At 40.4% G+C, this 21,403-nt stretch overlaps 2 protein-coding genes across 6 annotated transcripts; one reads left to right on the forward strand and one right to left on the reverse strand.

Annotated features, from left to right (window-relative positions):
* Positions 1 to 5,533: 5,533 nt before the first annotated feature.
* Positions 5,534 to 9,422, reverse strand: LOC124214345 (uncharacterized). Its single transcript, XM_046616610.1, has 3 exons — positions 6,932 to 9,422; positions 6,510 to 6,781; positions 5,534 to 5,986 (listed from the first exon to the last, which is right to left on the reverse strand). The coding sequence occupies exons 1-3, from the start codon at positions 9,420 to 9,422 to the stop codon at positions 5,534 to 5,536; spliced, it is 3,216 nt and encodes a 1,071-aa protein (XP_046472566.1).
* A 4,286-nt stretch (positions 9,423 to 13,708) lies between these two features.
* On the forward strand, positions 13,709 to 21,195 carry LOC124214108 (uncharacterized). Of its 5 annotated transcripts, none has more exons than XM_046616123.2 (6): positions 13,709 to 14,258; positions 15,754 to 15,825; positions 18,516 to 18,732; positions 18,914 to 19,734; positions 20,409 to 20,578; positions 20,792 to 21,195. In XM_046616123.2, the coding sequence occupies exons 3-6, from the start codon at positions 18,531 to 18,533 to the stop codon at positions 20,832 to 20,834; spliced, it is 1,236 nt and encodes a 411-aa protein (XP_046472079.1). In that variant the 5' UTR covers positions 13,709 to 14,258; positions 15,754 to 15,825; positions 18,516 to 18,530; the 3' UTR covers positions 20,835 to 21,195. The 5 variants fall into 5 exon arrangements, 4 of the variants coding, with proteins under 4 accessions (XP_046472079.1, XP_046472077.1, XP_046472078.1 ...); XM_046616121.2 differs by having other exon boundaries at positions 13,722 to 14,258; positions 20,422 to 20,578; XM_046616122.2 differs by lacking the exon at positions 15,754 to 15,825 and having other exon boundaries at positions 13,723 to 14,258; positions 20,422 to 20,578.
* The last annotated feature ends 208 nt before the right edge of the window (positions 21,196 to 21,403 follow it).

The following is a 21,403-nucleotide window of genomic DNA, read 5'->3' on the forward strand; positions in this document are numbered from 1 at the left end:
GCTGGTCGGGAGCTACCTGGAGAACAGGCGGCTTCTGTACCACAGGAGCGAGGGAGAACAGGAGCGTCTCCTGTCGGCTGGCGTTCCACAGGGGTCGGTCCTCGGCCCCCTACTGTGGAACATCGTGTACGACGACCTGCTCGGAATGACCCTACCCGACGGAGTGAAGGCGATCGGCTTCGCGGACGATGTGGCGCTTGTGGTAACGGCAAGAACCCCTGAGCTGCTGGAACTGAAGACCACGGAGGCCATCGAGTCCGCCCTAAGCTGGCTGACGGACAGAGGCCTGAACCTGGCGGAGCAAAAGACCGAGATCGTGGTTCTCACCCGACGCCACAAGCTAAGGGTGAACCCGATCAAAGTCAAGGAGCACAGGGTTAAACCGGTAGCCAGTGCCAAGTACCTAGGCGTCATTATCGACGCCAAACTGAACTTTGCCGACCACATCCGGAGCGCGGCGGACAAGGCCACGAGGGTGGCAAGCATGATAGGGAGGCTAATGCCCAACGTAGGTGGTCCGGCCTACACCAGGAGGAGGCTGCTGGCCAGCGTCACATATTCCGTGGCGCTCTACGGCGCCCCGGTGTGGGCAGACGCCCTCGAGATCGCCCGGAACAGGGCGAGGCTAGCAGCGGCGGGGAGGACCTGTGCCCTCAGGGTAGTCTCCGGGTACCGCACGGTATCAACAGCAGCCGTGATGGTGCTCGCCAGCCTGATCCCTCTCCACTTCCTGGCGAAGGAGCGAAAAGCAATCTCGACAGCGGAGGCCGAGGGAAGACTGGGCAAGGCCGCAAGAAACCGGCTTAGAAAAGAGGTGAGAGAGAGGACCTTAATCGAGTGGGACAAGGAATGGTCGGAAGAGGAGAGCGGGGCATGGACAACGAAAGCCATACCCTCAGTGGTACCCTGGGTGGACAGAAGGTTCGGCCAGATGGACTTTCATCTCACCCAGGGCCTCACGGGCCATGGATGCTTCGGTGAGTACCTCAAACGAATAGGTAAGGAGGTAACACCGAGGTGCCACCACTGCAGCAACCCCAACGATGATGCAGACCATACCTGGTTCCACTGCCCGGCTTGGGGGGAACTCAGGGAGGAAATGAGGAAGGCCACGGGACAAGTCGAAGGCATCGCTGTATTGGCCAAGGCGATGCTGGAGAGCCCGGAAAAATGGAACGCGGCCGCCCAGTTTATAGGCCGGGTGCTGCGAGAGAAGGAAGAGGCCGAAAGGACGAGGAGACAAGGAGGCCAACCCGGACGACAAGCCAGGCAGGTGACCAGACTAGTAGGCAGGCTGAGGGGGGGGGGGGGGGGGGGGCGCCGGGTGCGCGTGTGATCTATCATACGCACACACGGTGTGCTTCCGCAGCGGCGGCCTACTGAAGGACCTGAAGGACCAGAAGGAACACGAAACAGGGCACCCAGAGAAAGGTGGTATCGACGCCACTTTGAGGAGGGTGGAAGACTTGGCGGCCGACCACGCGGCCAGGCAGATCAGACGAGGGGAGCCTCGGCCTCCGGCGACCAGGCCAGAGGGGGAGGGAGCGACGGTCCGGATGACCTACGGTGATGTAAATTACCTAGGTAATAACCGGGCCATCCTCTACCTAAAGAGACGGTATGGGGGGACCCAGCAGCTGGTCAACTCGACCAGCCCGCTGAAAATGCAACCCTCCTGGCGTGACGCGGTGGTGCTGGACGGGATAGTGTTCACCGCCAACTGCTAATGTGGCAGCTCGGCGGAGCATGAACGAATGTTCCCGCACTATCGCACCACCGTTGAGGATGGGGTCACCAGGTCTGACTGGAGGCTGACAAGGAAGGTCAGGCCAAGCAGTACGACCGGTAGGGGACAAGGCCACTACAAAAGCGCGAGCAGCATGCTGGTGAGGAGTGACGGCAGGGATACTAATCCGAAGGGATTGCAAGGGACAGGAGTGACAAGTGACCGACTTAAGTGACAATGCGAAAAATACCAAAACAATTGATTAAATGGTATAGCGAAATGTGATATAAATTTAAGTGACTCAAGTTGCGACAGGTGCGAGCAGGCTGGCGCGAAACAAAACAATGCGTCAGCGAATTCCGCGCCAGCAGTGGGTCAAGCCGACAGTGAAGCGAAACTGGAACATGCCGAAGCGGAACGCTTGTGTCAGCAAAATTCCGTGCCGGCGGGCCACAGGCTGCGGCAAACAGGAGACCTGACTACGCTCGGAGCAGCATTATATAATAAGTGACGTAGAGATTAAGGTTAAGGTAAACCAACGTGTTGCGAGTGCTAACACATACTGTCTAACATAGGCTGAAGCGCTATTGCGCGGGGGTGGGGAATAGTATAAAGTATACTAACATGATGCGCTATTGCGTTATAGGTAAACTAAGGTAGTATAAGGCATACTAACGCAAAATTAATAAACGCAACTGCGTTAGCAGGTAGCAGGTAGTTAGTTAAGTAGGTAAATAAGCATGAGCTGGGTCGGAACTGCTGTGACAGCAGATTCCGCGAGCCGGCAGCAAGACACGCTGTGCGTGTGGGCGAGAGGCCAGGAGAACAGGCCGGCCACAGGGACGAGGTGAAGTAATGCGAAAGCGGTTCCGCCTCGTCCTGGGTGATGAGCGGCGGAGGGGCTTTAGCCGGTAAAAATCCGGCACTATCCGATGACATCCACCTGAACAACCGGATGTCTTTTGAAGATTTCCCCTTCACCGCTGAAAAAAAAAAGTACTCGTAGTATCTTTGAGCGAATTCATTGGTTATACGAATAATAACGTGGCAGTACATTCTGAAATACGAATACAATTGATAAACGATGTGATACGTGGCACATCTCTAAGTGACGAAGAAGATCACTGCGATGGACTGGCTAATGAAGGCTGCCAAGAAAAAGACGATAAAGATAGAGACGATGATTCACAGAACGATCGTGCTTCCGATACTGATTGGAAAATGTGGGCGGATACAATTTAACGCACCGCACAAAATCTTGCTGAACAATCGAAAAGCGGAAGTATAATAAACGGTTGCAACGATCCTGAATTCGCCAAGCAATTCAAAAAACAACTTATGCCCTACGCATCGCTGTGGACCGGTGTAATGCGACCTCACTTCAAACGGGGTCAAATTATTGCTACATCTTCTGCCATAGAAGCAGAGATTGTTGACATGAAAAGATCGTTGAAAGGCATCCTACCAACTCGCCCCGATAAATTCGTTTTACAACATATTAACGAGCATCTAGATGGTAAGGTAAAGCTTGCATCAAACGAGGGCGATAGGATAACAATTAGCGACCAGAACCGAGGGCAATCAAAGAAAAAATCAGACCTACCTGCTAACATTTATTCTTCTGCGAACGAATTCGAAGAATCTGATTTCAGTAAAAATAAAGATCATGGCACTGATTTCTTATCTGAGATTGATGGGAGTCATATTATTTCGAAACAACAACTTGTCAACCATTCAGTGACAGTTGGATCGGACACAAATGCAATAGAATCTACGAACAGTCTTGTAGGGAATGCTTGAACATTCACTATCGATGAAAACCGCCAGACCAGCACGCCTATTGAATTTAAGGGGTTAGGTGGGTTTCAAGATTTCAAAAAATCGAATTTTTTTTTTGCTTATCTTATAATTGAATATGTTGAGAATATTCCTTTGAAATTTTAAAACTATCCAAGTCATATTCTAAGAGATATAGCCTTTGGATGTTTCACCCATCAGGCTATAACCAAGCGTGACGCAGGTATATGGAGGTTGTCTGCTGCAAATCAAGAAAAAGAATTAACGTGTGATGAAAATAATGTTGAAGATACGACAGATGTTACCGTGTCAGGTGATGGCACGTGGAAAAAACGTGGGTTTGCATCATTATACGGTGTAAGTACGATTATTGGCTACTATTCTGGAAATCTTCAATCGCGTTTTTCTCGAAACTACATTTTTGAAATCGGTAGTCACGATTTCTCGAAAACTTATAAACCGATCTCTTTCAAATTTTGCACACTTCTTCAAAATAACATTATCTCGTGCTTGAACGAAGGAATTTTTTTTTTTTTCTATTCCAAGTAATTTTTCAAGGCCATGAAGGGTGCAAATTTTACTCAAAATAAGGGTTTTTTGTTTTCAACGCCGCCAAAAATGTGATTTTTGTTTTTTTTTTTTCCTTCGTCCAAACACGAGTTTTAAACATCTACTAACAGAAAATTTTTGGTTTTTGCATTTCAGATGAATCTGTCATGAGTTATCCTGACTACGCCGAGAGAACTTTTTTTGAGGGGTCATAGCAGACGACGTGTCCACGCCTTAATTTTCAATATTTTTCAATGAAAATTTCACAAACTACTTATAAAATATGTATCTTTTATGTGTTAAATTGATGGAATGAAATATTTTGTTGATTAAATAAAAAAAAATTCATAAAAATGTACCTATTTTGAGCGTTTGAAACCCACCTAACCCCTTAAGCAGTGGTATATTAACGAAAATTGGGGAAATGAAGCTGAAAAAATTCATATGGATAAGATAACTGATGAAGAACCCAATACCAAAAAAAGATACAAGCAGACATGTCTCGACAAATGCCCAGTATGGGGCTACATTAAGGACATACGCAATCCACAGCTACCAATGTTTCAAAATGGTCTTCTGAAGGGTTGCATGACTATCAAAAAGAAAAGCATTTCTGTCATTGGAACATGTCCTTTAAATTCGATATTCCAAGTAATTTTGAGTGGTATTGCGTGTCACAAGAGTTACCACTATGAAATTGCCTCATCCTCAAGTCCTATCATTCAATTGGCTCTCACAGTGCTGAAAAAGAAGAAAATCAATGCCAAACATTACGTGGAAAGAGCTAATATTCTGTTGGAATTGAACTTGTTTGAAGATGCAAAGATCTTGTTCACTAGGACAATAACGCGTCTAGATGCTCATTGCAATGTTAGCCACTTGGCCGATTACCTTTTTGCTCAACAGCCAAGTTGTACAAAAAATTCTTCATGTTGCGGCTATCAAAACAGTCATCCTTGCGTTACAATCTCTGTTAACGTTGATATATTGTTGAACGACGGATTTCATATGATGCAAGAAGCTATCGATGATGCTTTGGTGACAAGAAGAACCTGCATAAAGTGCAAAAATATTCTGGAGGATCAATTGGTGTACAGCCCGCATATACTGCTGGACCTGTCAGTTATAACTGATGAAAATTATGAGGCAAGAAAATAGTACATGACGATACGAGTGCGCAAAGTAGGTCGTTCGGGATTACCTACGTGCGCACGAGTATCGTATACTATTTTTCCTATTAAGTTGCGCAAAGTTCGACCACTACTATATAATAAATACTATATAATATAGGGTATTTAGGGAAACACACGATTATGATTTCTTCCAAACCCTTTATTAGTTCATACAATCCTCGAGCCGGACACCAGCACGGCTCGGCGACAACAATTGACTCGTCTCTTGACCACACACACACCCTCTCATATCCTCGCTAGCTCACTCTACCCGTTACGGATACTACATCTACCCCTTCTTATTTTGTAACCGCTCCGATCGACGAACCATGGGCCTAGGCTGTAGTAAGGTCTGCTGCTTCTTTTCAGCCTCGTTTTGTTCTGCTACAATCGAACCATCACACTTGATCAACTGGTTTGCGTGTCTTTTCCAAACTGTCTTTTCGTCGATGCGAATGAGATACGTGACGCCCGCTATTAATTCTTTCTCTACAGTGCCCGGTTTCCACGCTGCTTTTCCCCCCTGTTTATATTCTCGAGCCATCACCGAATCACCGACTTTTAATGTACTCTCTCTTTTCCCCGCATAATTTTGAATTTGACGCGATTGATGGGTGACTATGCACTCGTTGACCGGCGTCGGCCGAAGTCGTGAAAAACGAGTTTTGAGTTCTCTGCCGAGTGCTAAACTATTGGTCTCGAGAATATAAACAGGGGGGAAAAGCAGCGTGGAAACCGGGCACTGTAGAGAAAGAATTAATAGCGGGCGTCACGTATCTCATTCGCATCGACGAAAAGACAGTTTGGAAAAGACACGCAAACCAGTTGATCAAGTGTGATGGTTCGATTGTAGCAGAACAAAACGAGGCTGAAAAGAAGCAGCAGACCTTACTACAGCCTAGGCCCATGGTTCAAAGCAATTTTCGGCGGCGATTTTCTTGTTTCTAAACAAGCGCGGCATGCCTGCGTGATTGACTCAATTTGTTTATTAATTTCCGGCCACCACACAAAAGATCGAGCGAGCGCTTTCATTCTTGTAACACCAAAATGACTGTAATGTAACTCTTTAAGTACTATCTCTCTTAGTTTATTTGGAATCACCACTCGGTGTCCCCATAAGACGCAACCTTGATCAATTGTTAATGATTCGCGCTTATTCCAGAAAGTTTTAAGACTTTCGTCAATCGGAGATTTTGTTCCCAACCATCCATACAATATCGTATTACTTTGCTCAAAGTTTCATCTTCCCGTGTACATTTTCTTACCGCCTTCCAATCGAGGGTCGCGAAATCATAGTCTTTAACGCAATTCACATGGGTATACATCGTATTCTGTAAAATCGGAAATTCTTTAGCATCATCTTTTGTTTTCGGCAATGGTAGTCTACTTAACCAGTCTGCATAATTTTTTTTCCCTTGAATGTGCTTAATAGTATACTCAAACGGCGCGAGAAATAGTGCCCATCTTTGCAATCGTGCTGCTGCGATCTCTGGGATCGCTTTACTCGGATCGAATATACGCGCTAAAGCTGCTGAATCTGTTTGTAATATGAATTTATGTCCGTACAGATATTCGAAATATTTGCGCACCCCAAAAATGATTGCCAGGCCTTCTTTATCCAGATGCGTGTAATTTCGCTCGGTACTCGTTAAAGTCCGGCTCGCGAAACATATCGGTCGATCGTTACCTTCCTCATCTCTGTGCGCCAACACGGCACTTATCCCATACGGGGATGCATCGCAAGTGAGAACTGTCTGCTTTTGGGGGTCGAAGTGCGCTAAGATTTTATCGGACACGAGTTCGCGTTTGATTTTTTCAAAAGTTTTGTCGCAGACCTCCGTCCACTCGAATTTATCTTTCTCGAGACATTCGTAAAGAGCCCGCAATTTCTGGGCCATATTTTCAATAAAACGACCGTAATAATTGATCGACCCCAAAAAGCTTCTCAATTCCGACACGTCCTTTGGCTTTGGTGCATCTTTTACACTCTTTATTTTCGCCTCTAAGGGTCGAATCCCTTCTTCGTTAATACGAAACCCCAAATAACACACCTCGTTTTTAAAGAATTTACATTTTTCGAATTTTGAACGCAAACCTCCCTCGTTTAAACCCTTTAGTACCTCTCGCACTCTGTCTGTATGTATTTCTAGTGTTGCCGCTGTAATGAGAATATCGTCAATAAAAACGATCGTGCCCGGTATGCCTAATAATAGAGAAGTCATGACCCTTTGAAATGATCCTGGTCCCGTCGCTACCCCGTACGGCAACCTGTGGTATTTAAACAATCCGATATGAGTACTGATTACCACTAGTTTTTGAGATTCTTGTGTTAATGGTAGCTGTTGGTAGGCTTCTGATAGGTCCAATTTTGTGAATATTTTTCCACCTCTTAATGTCTCTAAAACTTCTTCAACTCGCGGTAAGGGGTAGCGATCGACCTCAAGATATTTATTTAAAGTCACTTTATAATCTCCGCACAAACGTAATGTACCGTTACTCTTCAAAACTGGCACAATTGGCGTGCCCCAATCGGAATATTCTACTGGTGATATAATTGCAAGCTGCTGTAATCTGGCTAATTCATTCTCTACTTTATCGCGCAATGCCCAGGGCATTTTTCTTGGCTGCAGAAATTTCGGCGTGGCTCCCTCAATCAACGTTAATTTCAATTCGCCTTTAGTGAACGTTCCGATACCCGCTGCGAACACGCCTGAAAATTCTTTTTGGAGTTGACATGTTATTTGTTTTCTTTTTGTCACGTCATCGTCACCTGTTTGGGCGATGGTACTATTTATATGTTCTCGCGGATCGTTTGGAAAAACTAGCGGCCACATCCCAAATGCCTGCAGCCAACTTCTGCCCATTATCGGCCAGCTACCTTCGCTAACTACATATAATAATTCCTTGCTTTTAACATAGTTTTTCTCTGCTTCGACTTGAATGTACCCTAGTGTTGGTAATTTCTGCTTATCGTATGTCCGCAATGAAATCTTCGCTGTTATTAATGGTATTTCCGCAAACCATTTTTCGTAGCAATTCTTTGATATGGCCGATACTCCCGCACCCGAATCTATCTCCATTTTCAATGGTATGTTATTGACTTTAATCGTTACAAACTGCGGATTGACTTTTTTTTTTAACTCGCATTCCACATTACCGCTCTCTCGAACTGGCCAAAAATCGCTCGCAAATCGCTCTTCGTCCTCGGAGAACTCTTCGCGCAAATGCTCTTGTGTCTCGGCTGTCTCCCCATCTCCCACGTAGTTTTGGTTTCGAGTTTGGCCACCTCGTCCGGCGCGTCTGCACATTTTGAAAATGTGGCCTTGGTTTCCACACTCGCTGCAATATTTATTTTGTAGCGAGCAATTTGCTTTTATGTGATTGGTGCCACCGCAGCAAAAACAGATCCTCTCGCTTCCCGCAGTACGCCCGGCGCCTTGGCTTTGTTGATTTTGAGATCGTTGTTGTCCTCTGCCCCCGCCCCGTGGGGCTGACCATCCTCTATGCGACGCTTGGCCGTAGAAATTCCCTCTGCCTCGATTGGTCGCGGTTCTGTTTCGTCCCGTTTGTATCGTGTGTATATCTGCGTCTTGTGCCACCGTTGTATTATTGTCCGGGGTCGATCCTGTGTTTACAACGTTCGGAGTTCCTAAACTCGCGGCTTTTGCGTCGGCGAGCTCGACCGTTTTCGCCAGCCGTAGCAAGTTCTCGAAAGATTCGTCGGCCGATGCCTTCAATAATTCGTACCGAACGCGTTGATTATATACCCCCGTTATCAATTGATCCTTTAACTGGCTATTTATTCCATTTGTTTGGAATTGGCATTTCAACGCCAGAGATCTCAGCGCTGTCACAAAGTCTCGTATTGACTCGTTACGACCTTGTTTACGTGCTCGGAACGAGAACCGCTGTAACTGCTGATTCGGCTTTGGTTGATAATGGCTCTCGAGTTTTTCTTTCAGTGCCTCGTACGTTAGAGACAATGGTGTTTCGGTCTCGCAGATCGCCGGAATCTCGGCGAACACTTCTTGAGACACCTGTGTTAGCAGTAATGCTGCTTTCTTGTCCGCCGCAATGTTGTTCAACATACTAAATGCCTCTAACTGCTGCACAAACGCACTCCAATTTCCTCCTTTACGAAAGGGTTCTATATTGCCAAACCACGATGCGGCCGCCATGGCTGATTCTTCAAGGTCTTCTACGATTTCGAACTTATTTAATAATTCCAGAAACGGGCCTTGTTCTTTTACGAACCGCGAAAGTTTTTGTCGGATCACGTCTATTGACGCATTCGTTTGTTCAATCACCTCCCACCGTTTGCAAATCTCTACCAATTCAACTTTAGTTAACGCGTAAATCCACGTGGTCTTTCCACTGTACACTGCGTTTTCTATAGTCTTCCAGTCTATACAGTCGTCTTCACACCGCATCAGCACGTTTTACTTTTCCGTTTATTGTTTTGCTTAATTTTCTTTTCGATTACTTTTTCGATTAATTTGCTCGTTTAGTTTTTTTTCGATTAATTTATTCGGTTACACACTTATCCCATCCTCGTCGCCACTGTAGGGTATTTAGGGAAACACACGATTATGATTTCTTCCAAACCCTTTATTAGTTCATACAATCCTCGAGCCGGACACCAGCACGGCTCGGCGACAATTGACTCGTCTCTTGACCACACACACACCCTCTCATATCCTCGCTAGCTCACTCTACCCGTTACGGATACTACAATTTTGAATAATTGAAACGTATAGAACGGTAGCGTTGGGGCGCTGGGACGGGGGGGTTCGGGGGGGCGAAGCCCCCCCGCCCCAAAAAAACTAATTATAGAACTGTTATAAATTTATTAAATTAAGAAAAATCTGATTTATTTATTATTTTCAATTATTATTAATATTTATCGTAACGTTACAATTTACAAAATGAAACGGTATATTTTTTAATGACTCTGATGTGGTTATAGATACATTTTTAATGGTTTCTGGTGCCTGATTTGTTTGATTATTTCCAATATCAAGTCTGTTTCTACAATTTTCATACGACTCTTTAGGAGTTTCAGGAATCACTGTTACTTTTGGGGTATCAGTACATACATGAGCATTTTCAGACGGATTTGGATACAACGTATTATCAAAAATTTATGATTCTTCATTTTCTGCTATACTCGTATCTTCGTTGAGTTTCAAGCGCTTCGAATTCTTTGATCCGGACGGTATAGCACTTTCAATACAATGACCGATTGCTTTTTTGTTCTGCATGGAATCTTCAATATATCCTTCTGCGACTGTGTTCGATTTCCACCCGCCGTGTCTTTTCAAAACTGTTATATCTGCTCCTGCGTCAACTAGTATCGTAGCAGACGATCTTCGAAACGTATGACCCGTATAGAGTTCAGGATTTTCTAGTTGAAGATATTTTGCAATTTTTTGAGGTACGCCTCCAACCGTATTAATGCCAAGAGGCTGTAACACACATTTTCCTGCTCTATATGTCAAAAAGAATCTGTTTGTTTTGGAGTTATTTGGGCGTTTTTCCATATACTTTTTCACTATTTTGTAAAATTCACCTACTACCGTAAATCTTCTCACAATTTTAGTTTTTGTTATTTGCAACGTTACGAACAAAAAAGTACCATGATATTTTACGTCATCCATACATAAGTTAGACAGTTCTTCCCTTCGACAAGCACCGGAAATTTCCATTACTAGTAACGCCTATAAAAGAGATTATATTAAGTTTTCTAATAACAAAACGAATTTTACGTGTGACGCAATCAATTTCGAAGAATTTTTAGACTTCTGAGCTTGATTTTTTCAATTCACGACTAGTGTCGCTATACAGAAATTAATATACATGTATGTATACATGCCTTCATTACAAGATACTCTGTATCTGGTGCTTCTTTAAGAAATTTGGACACATCAGCTGTGGTGAATACGTTGGATTTTTTGGGTTTATACCCCGAGTTGTTCTTGTTTAGCAATCCTAGCAATTGTGTATATGTACTGATATCGATATTATCATATGCTTTCATAGTAGTTTTTAGCATAGAATATCTAGCCCATAGTGTCGATGGAGCGTACTGCGTAGACATTTCATTAAAATACACAAGTAAAACAGTTTCGGCGAATGACGTTGTCTTCTTTGTGCTGCGCCATTTTTTAAATTCGTTGTACACTTTTGTGTACTTTTGTTTGGAAATGTTCGGCAATGAATTTAATGCTATTTCCTTCGCTGCAGCGAGCATTTCAGCTGGCACATCCCCAATAAACACACACCAGTATAAATTTCGTATATGAAACGTCGAAGTCGTTTAATAATGGTATAAGTATAAAATTCAACCGTATCACATATACTGTAATATTTCGGATGGATATTATTCGTATGATTACTCTGTTTATTATGCGTATTTCATTATACAGAAGTTTAAAATACGTATTATTATAGCAAAAGCAACGTATAGTATATTTGTTCATTATTCGTACGAAAATCGTTTAAAACTTATATGTTTAACGATGTTGGTACTCCATCTTTCAACGTTTTATCAGAATCGTTTCATTTGAATTTACAAATTACGAGCTATTAACGTTCACGAAATTCGTTTATGATTTTGGTAATCACAACATATAATATTCATTCATGACACAACTGCCAGCAACTTTAATTAGACGTTTATCATACTTCCTATTCACCATTGCACAGCAGTATATTGATTGTTTTATGAACGTATATCTTCGACTATTATAATGTACGTTTTATTGGTATTTCTGATCTACGCGTGATAGACGTTTATGAAATTCATTTTCAATCTTGGTGTCTACAACATCTATATATATATATATTAGGGTGTGTCGAAAATGAACTTTTTTTTTTTCTTCGCTCCTACCACTCAAAACTTTAGGTTTTGACATTAAAGAGGTCCTCGTTCAAGGAGGGCGCTGTAGCTTGAAGTTTAGAAGTCGCTCAACGAGGATTTAGGTTTCCCATCTAATTAACACGTAAAAAATATTGTTTTTCGTTCAAAATGATGTCAGGCAACCATAAAATTGGCGATGTCTGTATTTCTTGGCTTATTTGAAAGCATGACTCATCCCCTAAACGATGATAGGTCGTTTTTCGACTTACCTTGTTCCAATTTTTTTTTACGCCACTTTTCGACCACAATAGTCACTTTTTCAAGTTTACAAAGTCTCCAAGGTATCAATGAGTCCAAAATGAATTGCTACAAGTATTGATTCTTGATTCGAATATAAATAACCAATTCTAAAAATTGGTAAATTCCGTATCTTCAATTTTATTCAAAAAACCATGTTTATTTTGAGAAATTTTGTATGTTTCACTAATTTTTGGAATTGGTTATTTATATTCGAATCAAGAATCAATACTTGTAGCAATTCATTTTGAACTCATTGATACATTGGAGACTTTGTAAACTTGAAAAAGTGACTATTGTGGTCGAAAAGTGGCGTAAAAAAAATTGGTACAAGGTAAGTCGAAAAACGACCTATCATCGTTTAGGGGATGAGTCATGCTTTCAAATAAGCCAAGAAGCACAGAAATCGCCAATTTTTTGGATGCCTGACATCATTTTGAACGAAAAACAATATTTTTTACGTGTTAATTAGATGGGAAACCTAAATCCTCGTTGAGCGACTTCTAAACTTCAAGCTACAGCGCCCTCCTTGAACGAGGACCTCTTTAATGTCAAAACCTAAAGTTTTGAGTGGTAGGAGCGAAGAAAAAAAAAAGTTCATTTTCGACACACCCTAATATATATATATATATATATATATATATATATATATATATTGTACATTCATCATACAACTACCAGCAACCCCAATTAAGCGCTTAATTATTGCGGTTTTCCACTATTGCACAGAAATATATTCATCGTTTGATGAACGTATTTTTTCAACGATTATTGTTCACGTTTTACTGCTACTTGTGATCTACGTTCAATAACCGTTTATGAAATTTATTCAATATCGGACTATTTTCAAGATACATTGAATTGTATAATATGTATATTTGATCAAATGGGTTCATACTTGTTTTACTTCAACACGATTGAGGAAAATTCAACGTTGAGTACAATATTCAGATTATGAACGCACTTTTAGTATTCATGTATGCGGAACCGCCTGATGCCAAGCGGTGGCCAAATCAGTTGATTATCTTATAATTAGTTTCCGAAAAATGGACTTTAATTACCCGTTATTTTGATGCCAATATTATGTGGTAACTAAAGCTGAACACTGATCTTGTATTCATTTACCGGTGCATGGAACATAGATATAACCAATAAAAGGAAGAGAATAAAGAAGTGTCCGAAACGTGAATAATTTCGTACCAAGAATAATAATTTATTGTACATTTTTATAATTATTTCACAATATTGGTTATCATATTATAATATATTAAATCTCATTATTTGGCACGAATTACGTCAAGACTTCAATATCTTGTATGAGTACTTGCTAAAACAAGCGTTCATCATATCCTGTCGCATTTTTAACGTCGTTTGTACGTTTATTTTTCGCGCTATTTTATCGGAGTTCTGTGCGTTATACATTGTGTCACTACTGATATATTATTCTCCTGCTCTGGTGCGTCAGCGTCGGTAACGCTGCAAGCTAGAGTAAGAGCGCAATAATTATATGTAGAGACAGAACTTATCCCATGGACCGCGCATTCATACAGTAAGTGTAAGTATAGCGAGTGGTAAGACAAGGACAGCTCGGAATAACACGGGCATATATGGCAAAGTTGATTCCCTTTTGGGCACGATCTCTCTGTCGCTCTTGCGTCTCCTCTATCTTTGTCTTTGTCTGGGAGCCTATATTCATCCCCACCCTTGCAACTGGCCTCAGGCGCTGGTTATGGCGTTATTCGTCAACCGAATGCGGAGGTGCTCGGATCGATCGGTGATCGTGTAGCAAAAAAGGTGAGAAGCTATTGTTAATCTGCGGCCTAGACGGAAGAAGCAAATTCGTCATTAAATAACGCTGGTAAGTACAACTACATATTTTTCCAAATATGGTGGTATTTTGTCTTAATACATCGAGCATTCTTGGTTGAAAAAATAATGTGTTTTGCAACTCAAATTCTGTCTCTTCTGTATTTTTTTCTTTCCTTTCTTTTCTTTCTTCAAAAGAAACTATGTGTAATGTTCTGCGTCTTTTTCTCTAAACCAAACGATGTACCATAAAAATATGGAATAGTTTATTGTTTATTATATAACGTTCATGAATATTTTTGAACTGTTTTTAAACGTTATTTATATGTGTTAAGTTTACTATGATACGTATATTATAGGTTAATTATATTAGTTCTTGTCGAATTTGAGGAAAACTTCATGTTAATAATCATCCCATGTGATCATGCGGTTATTAGTAACTTTTGCTCTGTATTGTTTGAAATCGGTTTCGTGTTTATTATTTTTTTAGATACCGTTTCAACATATCTATAACATACATATGAACTCGTAGCATCTTCCAAAGTAACAAAGTATAGTAATACAGCCACGTAAATATTTCTGTGCCATCGAAATCACAGAAATATTATTTTGACAATATTTTTTATTTTCTTTTCCCTTCAATTGAAAATAACAATTATTATCCATCAGAAGAAGACGGTCATGTTAGACAATAGAGACAATAGAGAAGATCCGTAGCAATAAAGCTTTTTCACCAGTTAGTGCAACAACTTATATAGAGGTTTATTAAAAATTATGTATTTTGATCCAAAATTCTGTTTTGTGTATATTTTCTTGGATTTGGGCTGAATAAATATTAAAAAGGGATTTGCACCTGAATAATTTTGTAAACACTGGTAAAAATAGTGGTCATCTACCCATCAAACGTATATAATACGCAGGAAATTCGTAACAAGTAATTTTATTCCATTGGATTTGACTTTGATCTTTACCGATAAACGTATAGTATACTCATGATTTACGTTCAGTAGTAGGCGTCATGATATACTATTCGAAAAGTATTAGAATATAAGCAGGACATCGGCCCAGAATTGGTTCAACGTTAAACTACGATCTTGTTTAATTTGTAGTAACAATAAATAGCGATACATAGAACTATAAGTACTATAGAATAATAATATTAGTAACAGTACTATCTAGTCCTGAAATATATCACGATTCCTACTACTGAACGTAAATCATGAGTATACTATGCGTTTATCGGTAAATGTCAGAGTCAAATCCAATAGAATGAAACTACTCATTACCTGCGTATTATATACGTTCGATGGGTAGCTGACCACGTTTTTTATTCGTGTTTACAAAATTGTTCGGCTACAAATGCCTTTTTAATATTTATTTAGCCCAAATCCAAGAAAATATACACGAAACAGCATTTTTGATCAAATTACTTAATTTTCAATAAAATTTTATATAAATTGTTGCGCTAACTCGTGTAAAAGCTTTATTGCTATGAATCTTCTGTATTGACTCACGTACTACGTTCATTAGGTTCATTTAACTTTTAGTTTTCAGAGTGGTGTGCGGATATTTACGACAAATAAGGCAAGCACGTTAAAGCGTACATCATTTCTTGTCTGGTGTGTATTATTATTTAGTTTTATAACATGCCTCATGATTTAAAAGTTCTGAGTAAACGACATTTGCGTCGCAAAACAGCTATAAATACTCGTAAAGTATTACTGAGTATTGCAGGCAATAATTGTGCACTCGAGCACCTTACGAAATCACAATTAAAAGATGCTAGTCATGAACATGTGTCTTGTATCGGAGAATATGTGCACTCTATAGATAGCGATTATGATGTTGATCATATCCATCAAAGTAATGAACAGAATGAAGAAAACTCTAATTCGAACCGCGATAATAAAGATTTCAAAGACATCGAAAGTGACATAGATAGCATCAAAGCTACGTTGTACAGTTCTGAAGATAATTCAAGTTCCGTCAGCGATGAAGTGCATTTAGATGATGAAACGAACTTTGTTGAAAATTTGCGCGACTGGGCATCTTCAAATAACATCACACATAACGCGATCGATCAATTGCTAGCATTATTGAAACCAGCACATCCTATCTTACCCTTAAGTGCTAGGACTCTACTTCACACGTCACGACGTATTGAAACGTTAAATTTAGACAACGGAGAAATGTGTTATTTCGGTTTGGAGAAATGCTTGAGACAAAAACTCGAGTCAGGTCTCAAAAAAGGACTGTCACCTGAACATACGTTGCGAGTTGATTTTAATATTGATGGGATTCCCGTTTATAAAAGTAGCGGAACATCATTTTGGCCAATTTTGGGACGCAGTATTTCAATGATCGATGATAGCCCATTTGTAATTGGTGTTTATTATGGTACGGGTAAACCGATGCCACTATCTTCATATTTACGAGATTTAATTAAAGAAACGTCACGTTTAAGCACCAATGGTTTTGAGTTTAATGGCACCAAATACTTTGTCAGAGTTGGTTTATTCGCGTGTGACGCGCCCGCGAGATCTATGTTGAAAATGTGTTTAGGACATTCGGGTAAGGATGCTTGCGAGAGGTGTAAGATTCGCGCAGTTCATCTCAACCGTAAACTGTGTTATCCATGTGACACCGAATTCCAGAAGCGAAAAGATAGTGATTTTGTTGCACCTAGTGAAAACGATCGTCACGTTAAAGGACGTTCGCCTCTTTTAGATCTTTACGTGGGACTAGTCTCCCAATTTCCTTTAGATCCCATGCATTTAATCTACCTGGGAATTTTGAAGAGGTTGCTCCTTAAATACTGGGTCGAGGGTTCACGTGATTGCAAATTGTCTAAGGATATTTTGTTAGAAATTGAACGTATAATGAAACTATTGGCGCGATATGTTCCGGCAGAGTTTCCTCGAAAGCCCCGTGGATTTTTGGATTTGCATCGATGGAAAGCGACAGAATTTAGATTTTTCTTGTTATATTCCGGCCCTGTTGTAATGCGGGATGTGCTAGATCGAAAAAAGTACAAACATTTTTTATTATTGTCTGCCGCCGTGTATATTCTATCGAATACAGCCTTGTTCTCGCGTTTTCGAAACATCGCGCAAGATATGATCGAAAAATTCGTTACTCAAGGTGCTAAGATATACGGACAAAACTTTGTCGTATATAATGTACATTCGCTGCTGCATGTCATAGACGACGTAGAACGATTTGGCCCATTAGAAGAATACAGTTGCTTTGTGTATGAAAATCATTTGGGCCATTTGAAACGACTTATTCGATCGAAACGCTTGCCGCTGCAGCAGCTGAGTAATCGACTTGAAGAACTAAGTTCTATTCGTAAAACTAATTGTCAGGAAAAATTTATTCCTAAACCCAAATTTATTGGAAATTCTCGTGAATGTCAGGCTCTGGAAACGAAAAAATTCAAAATATCAATAAAAAGGCCGGATAATGTAGTAGCTTGTGGGACAGAAATATTAGTGATCAAATCAATCCTTTTCATTGCCGGAGAATATAGAATTATAGGTACTCCGTTCAAGTACAAGCGAGACCTTTATCAGAAACCTATTAAATCTTCCAAACTAGGGATTTTTTTCGTAAGAAGTTTCAACGTAGCGAAATCTTATCGCGTCGATGATATATTACATAAATTCGTCTGTCTTCCATTTAAAGATGGTTTCGCAGTAACTCCGATACTACACGAAATGAAATAAAATTTTTATTTTTTGTTAAACATCTCAACGAAACGAGCTCTCGACAAAAAACAGATGATGAACCTACGATTCTCGGCAATGTGTACGAGGAAGAGGGATTCGTTCAAGACATGTATAGTATGTCTATGTCTACCTCGCACACATTCCCGAGAATCGTAGGTTCATTATCTCTTTTATATTAAAAGTTTGCTTCAATTGAGATGTTTAGCAAAAAATAACATTATCGTATACCTATTACCATATACCGTATATGCCGAGTCTAATTTACCTAGTAGTCCAATATACCCAACTCTACCATATGTTCATAACATCACTTTTGAGCTGATTTATTATAGTTTTGTACGTCACATTGACGTTCAAGTATTGGTTAGACATGCGTTCCCAAAATCTTCATAATGTTTCATGATCGATTCATCTTTTAACTTATATACTACCTTGCATATTCCTATGTTGATGTCCTAATTAAAAACTTTTAAACTGGCACTTTTTGCTCAGAGTGGAATAAAAGTGCTTGAATTTTGATCAAATATAAATTTATACACCAGACTAGAGAATATGATACATTTAACGATGTTTTTACTCAGTCGTGCTGCAGAACTATGTATGCGGTGATTGAATTCTTGGTTGGCGAAGATAGAGAATGCGCATTGGTACCAGTTCTTTGGCTGGTCGAAAACAACACCCAATGTTACTGGCCACGGACAAAAACTGAAGATCATTTTACAAAACTTGTAAAATCAAAGGCTGCCTATGAAAAAACATGGCCAAAGTTTGCCATTCACAAAGTACTGCATACCGGAGGTGATTATTGGAACGTAGAACTTTTTTTTACAATTGTATACGGATTGAATGTTTCAATCATATTAATTTTCACTTGGATAAGAGTTACGACGATATATTTTGATCATATTGTACATTTGTGATTAATTTTGCTAATCAATGAGCATTCGGTATTGATTGATATTCCTTGATTAACTAACAGATGACTACCACGACACCGAAGCAACGATGGCGCGCCTACTGGAGCTGGGCACGTCCGATGAATCCGGAATAATTCGCAACATCGCTAAAAAATCCACTGTAATACCTCAGCAAGATATTACCAATGACGTGGACGAGAATGAAGCTACGAACAGTGATGATGTCGAACCTGAGCCGCAAAAGAAAAAACGTAAACACAAAACCGACAAGAAGAAGGCTAAAAATCGACACGTTAGTAACAAAAAAAAAAAAACGAAGCGTTCTCGTGAAAGTTCAAGTAGTTTAGGTTACACCTCTTCAGCTGACGAGAATTTGCCACCGTCCGAAGTCGATGAATCGACTTCTAACCGTAATAAGAATACTCGCTACATTAACTCAGCCAAAGGATCTACCAAAAATCAGACACCAAAGAAAAACTTGGCCCACAAGATCGTACAGCACCAGTATAATGATAATTCCCATGAGTCACCGAATCAGTTGTCTGGATATGAAACATCAAATAGAAACATTTCTAGTAGGATCATCAGGTCTACCACGCAATATGACTTATCAAGATCCTTTTCACAACTTGAACCTTCAACCCCGACCACATCACGCGAACAGAATACCTTTGAAGAAAAAACTCTGCAGTATTTAGAACACATTAAATCCTACACTGAACAAAACCATCTGCTACTACGTAAAATCTTCTCAAAACAGAAGGAAGTCAGCATCGACGTAACAAAGAAACCAGCCGAATTCCCAAAACTTCCTCTTAACTCCATGGAAGACTTCTCCAACCTCGAAAATATCCTGAAATCCGAAGAGCATCGAACTTATTTAGTGAGTAGACCTTGCAATCATATTCAAAATATGTATGTCATGACATACGGATAGGTACTAATACCGAGCGTATTCTTCAATGAGGGCCAACCCCCTCCCTAGCGCAAACCAACACAGGCACATGAGGCTCGGCCGGGAGGGGATAGAATGCCAGTGGCCATGTTAGTCTCCACTCGACCGAACTTCACGTACGCGTCATGTGCCTGAGTTGGCTTAGCACTAGGGAGGGGGTTGTCTCTCATTGAAGAATACGCTCGGTATGTGTTGACTGCAAAGGAATAATGAAAATTACTACAGGCATACAGAATTGCGGTTCGTAACGTTTTAACCCTCTCGGACCGTATGTTGCTTCTACGCAACACGCACTTTGAGGCTTCATAAAACTGTATCGGTCGCAAGGTCAGGGTTCTAACTGCATAGTTCCATTAAGCAAGGTCAGATGGCCTTATAGATACTCCTAAACCCTGAGGTAAACTGCTTTCACCCATCGAAATATCAATATGGTGAGAGATTTTCATTCAACATGAAATCGGTCTCGGTCTGATCGAGAGGGTTAACGTTAAAAAATGCTGAAAAAATATTAGGAATCGACAATCTCCAACTAGTCAAAATTGTTATCGATGTTGATAACAGTAAGAATATTTTGAATTCAATTCGACATTCATTCATTTTAGTATTTTGTTGCAGACCGGGAAACTGGCTTCTGTTGGAGGGACAAGCGGTCGCCAATGTGTGTTGGCTATAATGAGGTCACTACTCACAAACGAATTAGCGATGCAATTCAATTGGGCAGGGAGGGACAAAGTCCCATTTCAAAAGACATTGACAATGGAAACTGTTTACGGTAATGAATAATTCATGAAATTTTCGAGAAACAGTTATTACTTGGATTTATCGTGTGAAAACAATATTATTCACACATTATTATTCAAATTATGCAAACTGTTAACTTTTTTCCCAATATATTCGAGATTCATCACAATTTACATTGAAATTATTCCTTATCAGTTATCAATATCGTGATATTGTACCTTCCTTTTGATGTATTTTTTCTCAGAGGCTGTGAAACAAACCTTTCTTGGCAAGAAGGAAATTGGTGATGCAACCGAAACCAGTGTTTCGTGTGCCGTGAAAGACTGGTTAAAACTAGCTCGATCACGGCATACCTATGTACGAAAGAAGGGCTAAGAAACTGTGGTAAACGTCAACTAATTTTAAAAACAGTCATATAAAAGTACAAATCATACAGGCATATAAATATTTCTGATATAAGTGTAATATTCTTAGCGTTTTCTGTTAGTTGTAACTACCGTGAAGACGAAAGTATAGTGTAGGTTGAGCTGTGTCTATGAGCTACAAGATGTACCTTTTTTTTTGATAAATGAGTATTTATAGATATAAGATATTTGTGTAACGTTCTAACAAAGATATAATAAAATCGATTCACATATATAAACTAAATTCGTACGCTTTCTAACTCAACCCAGACTTGTTTCTAGCTAACGTGAAATGATCTTCCTCTATAGCAGTGTACTATATACGCTTTCAATTACACATCCAAGATACGTTATGTATTCAAGTCTAGAGGTCCAATTAAAAACGTTTTTTAACACTGTATAATATTCGTTTAGACATAAATAATGAAAGATTAAAGCGTCATTAACAGAAA

Source organism: Neodiprion pinetum, chromosome 3, assembly GCF_021155775.2.
Source record: "Neodiprion pinetum isolate iyNeoPine1 chromosome 3, iyNeoPine1.2, whole genome shotgun sequence".
In the NCBI taxonomy this organism is placed as follows: Eukaryota; Metazoa; Arthropoda; class Insecta; order Hymenoptera; family Diprionidae; genus Neodiprion; species Neodiprion pinetum.